This window comes from Nomascus leucogenys, chromosome 25 (assembly GCF_006542625.1).
Source record: "Nomascus leucogenys isolate Asia chromosome 25, Asia_NLE_v1, whole genome shotgun sequence".
In the NCBI taxonomy this organism is placed as follows: Eukaryota; Metazoa; Chordata; class Mammalia; order Primates; family Hylobatidae; genus Nomascus; species Nomascus leucogenys.
Window position 1 is genome coordinate 26,630,984 of NC_044405.1, and position 12,712 is coordinate 26,643,695.

The 12,712-nt window shown below is 47.3% G+C and overlaps 1 protein-coding gene across 2 annotated transcripts in view; it reads right to left on the bottom strand.

Moving 5' to 3' along the window:
• The window catches only part of TMPRSS2 (transmembrane serine protease 2), a 42,095-nt gene that overhangs the window by 12,570 nt on the left and 16,813 nt on the right, over positions 1 to 12,712 (bottom strand). For both annotated transcript variants that reach the window (XM_030806307.1, XM_003280394.3), the window contains exons 4-7: positions 10,603 to 10,689; positions 9,485 to 9,604; positions 1,583 to 1,709; positions 277 to 387 (exon numbers count right to left, since the gene is read on the bottom strand). In XM_030806307.1, coding sequence (XP_030662167.1) covers positions 277 to 387; positions 1,583 to 1,709; positions 9,485 to 9,604; positions 10,603 to 10,689 — 445 coding nt within the window. The remainder of the gene's footprint in view (positions 1 to 276; positions 388 to 1,582; positions 1,710 to 9,484; positions 9,605 to 10,602; positions 10,690 to 12,712) is intronic.

A 12,712-nucleotide genomic window follows, 5' to 3' on the forward strand; every position in this document is an offset into this window, starting at 1 on the left:
GTTGAATGTCAGTGTTGCAGTGTGAGACGCTACCAACAAGGGCAGACGGTAGAGGCTGAAAATGAAATAGCAGAGAAACCTCAGCCACTTCCTATGAATAAACCAAGGGCTGCCTAGAGTAACCAGGCCTGGTCAGACTCTAATCTCCTCCCAGTGCAAAACCCATCCAGACCGAGTATTGCAGCTCAGAGAAATCAGACTCAGGACAGCGATTCCTTGTGGTGTCTCCTAGTTGATTTCATTCCAAAATTTTTCAAAGAAGAAATTGCTGCATACCTGTGGTACAGTTTTTTATAGATATCGACATTGCGGGCACTTGTGTTCAGTTTCATAAAGCTGGTGGCTCCGCTGTCATCCACTATTCCTTGGCTAGAGTAAAAACTATTCCTAAAAAAGACAGAAAACCTTATTTATGATAATGGTTAAGGCAGAAGCAAATACAAATCCTATGCTATGTCATAATACCTCTCATATGACGTTCAGAATAAGAGGGAAAAACCTTAGCATTTAGGAAAAAAAATCACACGTTCTAACCAAGTGCTATAATATTGTAACGAGTTTTCGTTTCAATAACCCTAAAGTGTCAGATAAAATTTCTTCATTGGTCATGTTTCTTATCCAGGTTAGGATCAAGAAACTACGAGAAGGACATAGGATTGCATAATCATACATACTTTTAATCTAATAAAAGGTACAGATGTTAAAATGGCCCCAGTTATCAATTCCACCAGGTTCCTGGACTGCGATGGGGGCTTTGCTGTGTAATTCACCCCTGCTGTTTAGGGATGTCATAGTGACTAGCTAAGATGCCAGTTTTCTCATCAGGTGGTCATGCATTCTGAAAACTGGCATATTGAATATCCTAAAGTTGCATATAAATCACCTGGGGGCCCTCCCATGGAAAACAAAGTGGCAGTAGCATCCTACCACCCTCTCCCCCGATGCCTGAGGGCTGCCGCGTCTCCCCAGGCAGTGCTGATAAGTGGTAACCACCCCCCAACCCCCGTTAGGAATCACTGGCAGAGGACACACACTCCCTTAAGCCTTCCCACCTTCCCTCAGAGCTACAAGCAGGAATGACATTTTTTAAGTATAAATCTGATTGATTGATTCTCTCCCCAGCTCAAAAGTCTTCCATGGCTCCCAAAAGCAGTGAAACTGGCACAGGATTTGTCTCTGCTGCTCTCTCCAGCCCAACCCTCCTCGCCAGCTGTTCTGGCCCAACCTCTACCCAGGGAGGTGAATGGACCCTGGCTGAGAGGCACCTTGGAAAAAGAGGCACCTAATGCCCTCAGCCTGCCCCTTTGACCAGATGACCACAGCACTGGGCACTCCCGAGCAACCAGGAGTCTATAGAGGCCAAGGAGGAGGCAGGGCAAGGTGGCAGTGAGCCAAGGTCTGTGTGCCGGGCACAGCCCTAGCAGGACAAGTCCCACCTGCTGGTTATAGGGCTCAGCTTTTGGAAGGTGACAATTGTCCCCAGCACTCATGTGCCGGTGCTTTCACAGGGAGACAGAGAGAGGGTCTTCTCGTGTTTCTGCTGTCTGTTCCCGTCACACGGTGGGTGCTGCCCCATACTCACTTATAGCCCATGTCCCTGCAGGCCGCCCGCCCATAGTTCTCGTTCCAGTCATCTTGGCACACAGGGTGCCAGGACTTCCTCTGAGATGAGTACACCTGAAGGATGAAGTTTGGTCCGTAGAGGCGAACTGCATGAGAAGGAGGATTATCCATGAGTTTCTTTCTTTTTTTTTTTTGAGACGGAGTCTCGCTCTGTCACCTAGGCTGAAGTGCAGAGGTCTGATCTCCACTCACTGCAGCCTCCGCCTTCCAGGTTCAAGCAATTCTCCTGCCTTAGCCTCCCAAGTAGCTGAGATTACAGGCGTCCACCACCCCGTCCAGCTAATTTTTCTATTTTATTAGAGATGGGGTTTCACCATGTTGGCCAGGCTGGTCTCGAACTCCTGACCTCAGGTGGTCCCCCTGCCTCGGTCTCCCAAAGTGCTGGAATTACAGGCGTGAGCCATTGCACCCGGCCTTGTCCCAACTCGTATTGTCCTAGCTGCTACCCGAGCCCCGCGCTCCCTGTGGCTCCGGAGGTGACAGCACAGAGTTTACTCTTCTCAAGGCACTGACCACACACAAAGGGAGGCCACAAATCTATTCTTTTTCTGCTAAAAAGTGCTCTCTACACAAGAGAATTGAAAACAGGCATTGGGTCCAAAACTTGTACAAATGTTCACTGCAGCCCTCTTAAAACAGCCGAAAGGTGAAAACACTCCAAACACCCACCAACGGCTGGGTGAGCAGAATAGGATATGTCCAAGATACACAATGGAATACGATTCAGCCAGAAGAGGGAATGAAATTCAGACACAGGCTGCAACCTGGATGAGTGCTGAAGACCTTATGCTCAGTGAAAGGAACCACACATACTACATGATCCCGCCCACATGGAATGCCTAGAGTAGGAAATCTATAGACACTAAGTAGATTAGTGGTGGCTTAGAAGTAGGAGGGATGGGCTGGGAGGAGGGGTATGGAGTGACAGCTCAAGGGCTTGGGGTTTCTTTATGAGCTGATGAAAATATGCTAAAATTGACTGTGGTGATAGTTGCACATATTCGTGAATATATAAAAGCCAGTGAATGATATATTTAAATTTTATGGTACGTACATTACATATCAATAAGCTGTTTTATATAAAAAATTATATATCAATAAGCTATTACATATATATGTTTTATATATAAAAGCACTGAATTATATGCTTGAATTTTATGGTACATAAATTAGATCTCAATAAGCTGTTTTTAAAAATAAATAAGATAGGCCAGGCATGGTGGCTCACACCTGTAATACCAGCACTTTGGGAGGCCAAGGCAGGCAGATCACCTGAGGTCAGAAGTTTGAGACCAGCCTGGCCAACATGGAGAAACCCCATCTCTACTAAAATGCAAAAATTAGCCAGGTGTGGTGGCACGCACCTGTAATCCCAGCTACTTGGGAGGCTGAGGCAGGGGAATTGCTTGAACCCAGGAGGTAAAGGTTGCAGTGAGCTGAGATCACACCACTCCACTCCAGCCTGGGTGACAGAGCAAAACTCTGTCTCAATAAACAAATAATAAAAGGTTTTCTTTTTAATTGCTCTTTAAGAGAGCACTTTGAGCAACAAATTGTCCAGGAGACTCTAAATCAACATTCTGCTGAAATGATCTCAGCTCTTTTATTTAAAGAAACAAAACATTATAAACACCGTTGAAGTCGCTCCGTATTCCCAATCTCCTCTCCCTCCCTAGAGGTAACCACCATCCAGAGTTTTGGGGACTTTTCGCTGGGCAGGATAATACGTGGGGTGGGCATATTCACAGAACAGAATCCCATGCAGCTTAAGGGTTAAGCAGAGCATCATGAACAGGAAGAAGCTTGAAAACAGCGCTGCGGGAAAGAGAGCAAGTGCTAAATGATGCGTTCAGTGTCACGTTATTCATGCAAAGCTGAAAGCATGGAAACAATGCTGTGTGGTTTGGGAGAAATACACATGGGCTTAAAGTATAAAGTGAGGACCTGGCTATGCTCTGGCCTCTCTTCTTACTTCCTACGAGTGGCCCTGACTCACTGGACAGTCTGGTACCTGTGGGCTTGTTCCCCCATGAAATGACTTGGGTCTGATTATTTTCTAATGCCTCTGTGGTGAGTGATTCCACATCCTACCTGTGAGTTGGTCACAGGTTACATGAATGGATAAACATTGTGCTACATCTGGACAATGGAATATTATTTGGTGCTAAAAAGAAACGAGCTATCAAGCCATGAAAAGACATGGAGGAAACTTGAATGCATATTACTAAGCGAAGGAAGCCGACAAAGTGAAGGAAGGTGTATGTGGTGAAGGCTACATACTCCGTGATTCCAATGCTACAACATCCTGAAAAGGCCAAAACTTTGGAGGTACTAAAAAGATCAGATAGCTGGGGTGAGGGGGGAGAGAGAAACAGGTGCAGCACAAGAGGTTTTAGGGCAGGAGAACTACTCTGGATGATACTATCTTGTGGCTGTACAGCATTATGCATTTGTCAAATCCCACAGAACTATACAAGAGAAAGGGTGAAGTCCAGGACTTTAGTTCATCATAATGTATGCATCAGGTTCATCAGTGTTAATGAACGCACAGCACTGATGTGGGATGTTCATAACAGGGCAACTGTGTGCTGGAGAGGAGTACAAGGAGCTCGCTGCACTGTCTGTTTCATTTTCTGTAAACCTAAAACCGCTCTAAAAAATAAAGTCTGTTCCCTTTTTAAAAAGTAACTGAAATGAAATACACTTCTTCTTCTTCTTTTTCTTTCTTTTTTTTTTTTTTTCTTGTTGCCCAGGCTGGAGTGCAATGGCATGATCTCAGCTCACTGCAACCTCCGCCTCCTGGGTTCAAGAGATTCTCCTGACTCAGCCTCCTGAGTAGCTGGGATTACAGGCGTGCACCACCATGCTGGCTAATTTTGTATTTTTAGCAGAGACGGGGTTTCTCCATGTTGGTCAGGCTGGTCTCGAACTCCTGACCTCAGGCGATCCCCCACTCCCCGCTGCCCTCCGCCTCGGCCTCCCAAAGTGTGGGGATTACAGGCGTGAGCCAGCACACCTGGCTCAAAATACACTTCTATGATTAAAAACAAAACTGCCACTGTGGCTCAAAGGGAGACACTTCATTCTTGGCTTGTGGGTAATTTTAGGGATTTTCTTTCCCTTCCAGCTATCTGCATCCAGAAGAGATGGCAGCTGAGAAGCCTGAGAGCTGGAAAAGCTCTCAAGCTAGTCCTTTTTTTTTTTTTTTTAAATATTAGGATTTTTCTTCTCAGCTTTGTCAAAGTATAGTTGACAAATAAAAATTTTACATGTAGGCCCGGTGCTGTGGCTCATGCCTGTAATCTCAGCACTTTGGAAGGGCAAGGCGGGAGGATCACTTGAGCCCAGAGTTCGAGACCAGCCTGGGCAACATGGCAAGACCCCATCTCCACCAAAAAAATATAAATATATATGCATTAGCCTGGCATGATGGTACATGCCTGTGGCCCCAGCTTTTCAGGAGGACGAGGGCGAAGGATGGATTGAGCCCAGGAGGTTGAAACTGCAGTGAGCCATGACTGAGCCACTGCACTCCAGACTGAGTGACAGAAAGAGACCTTGTCTCAAAGAAACACCAATTGTACATGGTTAACGTGTACAGCGTGATGACTGGATATCCGCTGTGAAATGCTCACCGTAATAAAGCTAGTGAACACGTCCACCACCTCACATAATTACCATTTTCTTTTCTCTTTTCTGTGGTGAGAATACTTAAAATCTGCCCTTTTAGCAAATTCCAGGTATAGGGTACAGCATTGTTAACTAGAGTGAACAATTTAGTTTCTTTTCTGAGATTCTGAGACTCACAGAAAGGATAGCAACAGAAGTAGAAAGTGAATTAATGTTAAAATATGCACACACACACCCTTGGGAAGAAAGCGCTACACACATTTTTTAATGTTTTCCATGGGACGGGTCGTATTCTTCAGCATCCTAAGTCGTGCATTTCAGCAAAAACAATTTCTACTGTATGAAATGGACAAATTAAAAGTGCACCCTACGCCTGTTCTGGTCTAAGAGAGAATACACACACAGCGTTATGTTTGTCTGTTTCGTTTTATATGAATAATCAATATGGAAACTGGATAAAACCAAACTGAAGCCGGTCTAGGTCTGTCAGGTTACAGATCCACACACCCTCTGACCTAGCAGTTCTGCTCCTGGAAGGGTTTCCGACTGATATGCTCACACACTTGGAGCAGTGTGTGTTGCAGCAAAAGGTGGAAAAAACCTTAAGGTCCACCAAGAAGAGACAGGGGCAATAATGGTGCATCCATGCAAAGGACCAACTGTGCCATGGTGGGAAAAAACAGGGGGCTCATTTCCCTAAGAAATGCTGTCCAGGATGGTATCCAGTGCAGGAGAGTCAACTGGCTAGGAACCACTGGGAAACAGGGTCATGGTAACGCAGAAATACATGTGCTTCTTTATGCAAAAACTCTCTGGAAAGAGAAGCAACTCAGATGAGTTGCCTCAAGAAATGTGATTGGCTGATAAACAGGTGGGCATGTATGTGAGTGATGTGTGTGTGTGTGTGTGTGTGTGTGTGTGTGTCTGGGGTATATGGGGGGCATGGGCGGTAGGTAAGTAAGCAGAGCAAGGAAGAAGAGATTTTTCACAGCATACCCTTTTGTACTTCCTTGATTTTGACCTAATAATACTTTAACAGTTGTACACTATTATGTATTTTTACACTTTAGTGTACAACTATTAAAGTATTTAAATAAATGCGACTTAAATATTAAGAAGAGAGCAACTCTTCAGGTAACATAAGGACTTTGTTGGTGTTTATTCACCCACACGTGCACATAGGAGAACACCAAAAGCTATTCCAGGCCAGGCGCAGTGGTTCACGCCTGTAATCCCAGCAGTCTGGGAGGCTGAGGCAGGAGAATTGCTTGAGGTCAGGAGTTCAAGACCAGTCTGGACAACATCGACGAAACCCCATTTCTACAAAAAATACAAAAATCAGCCGGGCACGGTGGCGAGCACCTATAGTCTCAGCCACTTGGGGGGCTGAGGCTGGGGGATCGCTTAACCCCAGGAGGTCGAAGTTGCAGTGAGCCGTGATCACGCCTCTGCACTCCAGCCTGGGCAACAGAGTGAAACCCTGTCTCCAGGGAAAAAAAAAAAGAAAAGAAAAGAAAAGAAAAAGACAATCCACGTGCTATCTTAACCTCACGCTACTCAATCTCAAAAACTCCCCACTTAATTTAAGAAACTAAATAAAGCAAAAGAACTATGTTCAATCAGCAAATGCATCATTTTCAAGTGCAAACCCTTTTCTGGGAAGCAAGGCTGTGCTGGAGGAAAGGTATCAAGAACACGGACACTTGGGCCTGCTCAAGGCCGGCACAAGGGCCGAGCTCCACGGGCCAGTGCCCCTCACCAGGAAATTCCACAGCCGGGACTGACGGTGAGGGCGTAACAGGAAACCAGTCCCCACCAAGGATGGCCCTTAGGAGAGGGGGGATTACTTTGGCACGGAAAACTCTTTGTCTAGAATTCTCGGCCAGCTCTGAGGTTTGTGGTTTCTACAGAAAACTCCAGGAGGTTAGGACTGCACTTGAGGGAGGGGAGGAGAACTACCTAAGAGATTGCTGGTAAGTCCTCTGACTCTACAATTCTGAAATTTCTATTTCTAGAAAAAAAAAATGGTTCTAGTGTAAACTTGTCAGAGTGTGCTTAGCGGGAACTAAGATATGAGAGCACACACCACCACCAACGCTGATCCGCAAGCCTGGAATACATGGCTGTGCTTGGGAAAAACTTCTTGTTTTTGAGATGGAGTCTCACTCTGTTGCCCAGGCTGGAGTGCAGTGGCGCAATCTCGGCTCACTGCAACCCCCTCCTCCCAGGTTCAAGTGATTATCCTGCCTCGGCCTCCCGAGTAGCTGGGACTACAGGCCCACACCACCACATCTGGCTAGTTTTTGTATTTTTAGTAGAGATGGGGTTTCACTACGTTGGCCAGGCTGGTCTGGAATTCCTGACCTTGTGATCCGCCCACCTCGGCCTCCCAAAGTGCTGGGATTACAGGCGTGAGCCACCGCGCCCGGCCGGGAAATAAGTTTTAAAGGAAGGGGAAGAAAAGTAAAAGGCAGCTCTTAAAGAGAAACGAGCCAGCTCCCTGCCAGCTGCACAGCCCCGTTCCGTACGCAGCGGGCAGGAGGGGGATGATTAGCACAAGCCTCATACCCAGGCTCGTTTCCCTGTTCCAGCCACTAACTACCCTTGAAATCACCCTCAAAAATTCATGGAAAATACAAATAAAAATGCAAATGAAAACCACAATGAGGTATCATCTCATACCTCTTCGAACGGCTACTATCAAAAAGATGGAATAACACGAGTTGGTGAGGATGTAGAAGGGAAATGGAGCCTTTGCACCCTGGGGGTGGGGGTGGAAGTTGCCACGGCCATTATGGAAAACAGCATGGAGTTTCCTCAAAAAGTTAGAAACAGAACTGCCACGTGATCCAGCAATCTCACTGCTGGGTTTATATCCAAAGGAAAAGAAATCCCTGTGTCAAAGAGGGACCTGCACGCCCACGCTCACTGCGGCATTTTTCACAATAGCCAAGATATGACGTCAACCTAAGTGTCCATCAGTGAATGAAGGGATAAAGAAAATGTGGTGTATATGCACAATGCAATACTATTCAGCCACAAGAAAGAAGGAAATCCTGTCATTTCCAACAACATAGACGAAGCTGGAGGACATTACGCTAAGTGAACAAGCCAGACACAGATACAAACACTGCATGAAGCCACTTACATGTGGAATGTAAAAACATCAAACTCACAGAAGCAGAGGGTAGAAACGCAGCTACCAGAGGCTGGGGGCGGGGGGTGACAACACTGGGGAGATGTTGGTCAGAGGTCACAAAATCTTAGTTAGACAGGAGGAATAAGTTCGAGAGATCTATTGTATATCATAGTGACTGCAGTTAATAAACTATATGTTGCATATTTGAAGATCACTACGAGAGTAGTTTTATGTGTTCTTAATAAGACACGTATATGAGGTAAGGCCCGTGTTCCAGCTTGACTTAGCCATGCCACAGGCATACACATATCCAAACATCATGTGGTATGCCATAAATAGGAGCAATGCTTCCTAGTTCATTAAAATAAATAAATAAACCACAGAAAATAAAATGAAACAAATGAGCCCACTCTGTGACAACAGATAGACCTCTAAAGGCAGCTTGTTTTGAAAATAACGTAGTGCATCTCCAATTTTGTTTTTAATTAATTTAATTATTTATTTATTTTTTGAGACAGCTCTGTCTCCCAGGCTGGAGTGCAGTGGCGTGATCTCAGCTCACTGCAACCTCCGCCTTCCCAGGTTCAAGTGATTCTCCTGCCTCAGCCTCCTGAGTAGCTGGAATTACAGGCACCCGCCACCACGCCTGGCTAATTTTTGTATTTTTAGTGGAGACAGGGTTTCACCATATTGGTCAGGCTGGTCTCAAACTCCTGACCTCAGGGGATCCACCTGCCTCGGCCTCCCAAAGTGCTGGGATTACAGGTGTGAGCCACCGTTCCTGGCCTGCATCTCCAACTTTATAAACAGTTTGCTCATCTTAACTGACTTCCTGTGGCAGTTCAGAGCACGTGTAGTTCCAATGACACAGTCCTCGGTGGCCCTGTCATCTCCCTCCCACCTGCTGGGTGAGGTTGGGCAGGAAACACAACCTCTCTGAGCCCCAGGGCTCAGCCTGGAGCAGGGATTCAATGACATCATGTGTCAGCGAACTGGACGCAGGCCAGGCCCAGTCACTCAAAGGCCCCTGGACCCAGCTGCTGTCTCTAAGGTGAGCAGAGCAGTCCCTTCCCTAGGCCAAGGCTGACTCACCACACCGGTTTTCGTCCTCCCCGCTGGGGCAGTGTGACACACCATCGCACCAGTTAGAGGCGCTGATGCAGATACCTGAGGAGTCGCACTCTATCCCAGAGTCGGAGCACTTGCTGCCCACTTGGAGAGAAAACAGAAGAGAGGTGCCCATCAGGCTGAGAAACCAAAGAAGCCTCATGGAGTGAGGAACACGGTGGCATTACTGTAGCTCTCTGCAGCCTCCAACTCCTGGACCCACTGTTAGTTTGTTTGTTTTGTTTTGTTTTGAGATGAAGTCTCATTCTGTCACCCAGGCTGGAGTGCAGGGGCACAATCTTGGCTCACTGCAACCTCCACCTCCTGGGTTCAAGTGATTCTCCTGCCCCAGCCTCCTAAGTAGCTGGGATCACAGGTGTGCGCCACTGCGCCTGGCTAATTTTTTGTATTTTTAGTAGAGATGGAGTTTCAACATGTTGGCCAGGCTGGTGGTCTCCAACTCCTGACCTCAGGTGGTCCACCTGCCTTGGCCTCTTAAAGTGCTGGGATAACAGGCATGAGCCACCACACCCAGCCAATCCCCCACTTTAATAAGGAGGAGAAGTGTCCTTGCCACCAGCAAGTATAAGTGGAATTAGCACTGGGGCACCTTACTTCCGTGGGGGCAATGGGAAGGACCCTCTCAGTGTTTGGGTTCGGACGGCACTCACACGTCCTCTCTGCCACACAGGTAACTTCAAGGATCCACAATGGCGCATGGGTCTGCACCACTCCAGGCTGATGGGAAGGCTCAGGCTGCAGTTGCAGGAGGTGGGACAGGGAGGGGCGGGCCTGGCCCCCAACAGCCACTGCTGTGCAGTGAGATACAGGTAACTGGGTGTGGCCCCAAGGTAGAAGAACCTGTGCTCACAGTGCTGGGTGGCACCAAGCACCCCAAAGCACTGGGTACGTTCTAAATGCTTTCCCCATGATGTGTCAATCTCATAGCTAAACAAGAGAAGGGAAGAGAGACAGCCTCGTTATGTAAGAGAGGAACCTCATGGAGGGCCTCCAGAGGTCTCAATAGCCCAGAGAGCAGGGTCTGGCTCAGAGCACTGGGGACTGCAGGAGCACATGGTGGGATCGAGGCTCCCTGCACTTACTGAACTTCCAGAGTAGGCCAGCGGCCAGCGCAGCTCCCACGAGGAAGGCCCCCAGGGTCAAGGTGATGCACAGTGCTTTCTTAGTCTCTGGAAGAAGGAGGAGGGTGCAACGTTCAGACCAGAGTTGTTTAGAAGTCATGCTCTCAAATGTTATCTATTATTTTTATAGTACACCATATTAAGAAATAATTATTTCATATACACTTAAAAATGTGACTTTTAATTTTAAGAAACATCATGGACGATCCTACTTCTTCCATAACACTAAAGCTTATGCAATTTGGAGACCAACAGGAGGAAGCTGTGATCTTCAGCAAAGTACACAGAGGTTAGGCTCTTTTACAAAGTATAGTATGCTTCACTGGGCGCGGTGGCTCATGCCAGCAATCCTAACACTTTGAGAGGCTGAGGTGGGTGGATCACCTGAGGTCAAGAGTTCGAGACCAGCCTGGCCAACATGGCGAAACCTCGTCTCTACTAAAAATACAAAAATTAGCTGGGTGTGGTGGCAGGTGCCTGTAATCCTAGCTACTTGGGAGGCTGAGGCAGGAGAATCACTTGAACCCAGCAGGCAGAGGTTGCAGTGAGCCAAGATCACGCCATTGCACTCCAGCCCGGGCGACAGAGAAAAAACTGTCTCAAAAAAACAAAAAAGTATGGTATGCTAAAAGAGGGTCTTAAAATAGGCAGATGATTAATGTTAAAAAAAAAAAAGAACTAAGACCTCATCTTGGTAATTATAAGCATAAGCAAAATAATAATACTGTCCTAAAAACTATCATCACTCTGTTAGTGGTACTCAAAGCAGAATAAATTGTCTTACCCAAGGCTGTTTAGCGAATGGATGCTACTGTCCCATTCGGACGTCCGCCAAAGCCACATGTGGCTATTTAATTAATGTTCCATGGAATTAAGCAAAATGATGTAAATTCAAGTGCTTAGTCATCACATGTGGCCAGTGGCTACCATGTCACATAGTGCAACTGTAGAACCTTCCCATGGCGTCCCTAAGTGCTGGACAGCACCAGCACAGGCCTTTGGGTCCAAGGGCAGAAATACCAAACTCAGAGGGAAGGCACATTTCAGAAAAAAATGAATTTGGAAAAGGTCACTGATTTTTCTCTAGTGAGACATAGCGTTATTGGTCAGAGGGTAAGCCAAAAGTCACACAGAGTTCAGAAGATAGTCACAGGCGCCAGAGAGGCAAGGCAGAGTCAGACGCTGGGCTCAGCCAGCTCATGGGCCAAGAGAGAGGGCGTCCATCACCCCAGTGATGCCCAGCAGCCCCAGGTCCAGGAGCTCCCGGGAGCTTTCCCTGAAGAAAGGTGCAGAGGTGGAGGAGAAGGGAGAAGAAGGCATTTGAACAGACCCTCCCAGGCTGGAGAGGTGGTGTGGCAGCCTGGAACTCCCCACCTGGCCACACCTGTGCCTCCACAGGTCTGCCAGGGCGAGAAGCTCAGAGCTGACCCATCTGCTGAGGGCTCAATGCCAGGCTTCTCTCTTTGTGACAACATTCTGATAATTCTACCATCACTCTCATACAGGCTTAAGAATTAGCTGGGGAACATGGTGGTTTCCATCACCAGAGATTCTGTTTCAGTTGGGGGTCGGGCGGGAATCTGCATTGCATTTTTTTTTTTTTTTTTTTTTTTTTTTTGCGACAAGGTCTTGCTTGTCGCCCAGGCTGGAATGCAGTGGCACGATCATGGCTCACTGCAGCCTCCACCTCCTGGGCTCAAGCCATCCTTCCACTTCAACCTCTCGAGTAGCTGGGACCACAGATGTGCACCACCATGCCTGGCTCATTTTTGGTAGATGAGGTTTCACCATGTTTCCCAGGCTGGTCTCGAACTCCTGGGCCCAAGTGATCCACTCACCTCGGCCTCTCAAAGTGCTGGGATTACAGGTGTGAGCCGCTGCGCCCGACCTGAATCTGAATTTCTAACAGGCTCACAGATGAGGCCAGCACCACTGGTCTGAGGGCCATGCCCAGGCACACAATGTTCTCATAACTCGGCTGCAATGATTATATATGACGGAGGCAAGCTGGGGCCAAGGTAGTTCATGAGAGAAATTCCAGATGGCCTCCCTGGCCCATTACCAAGGACAC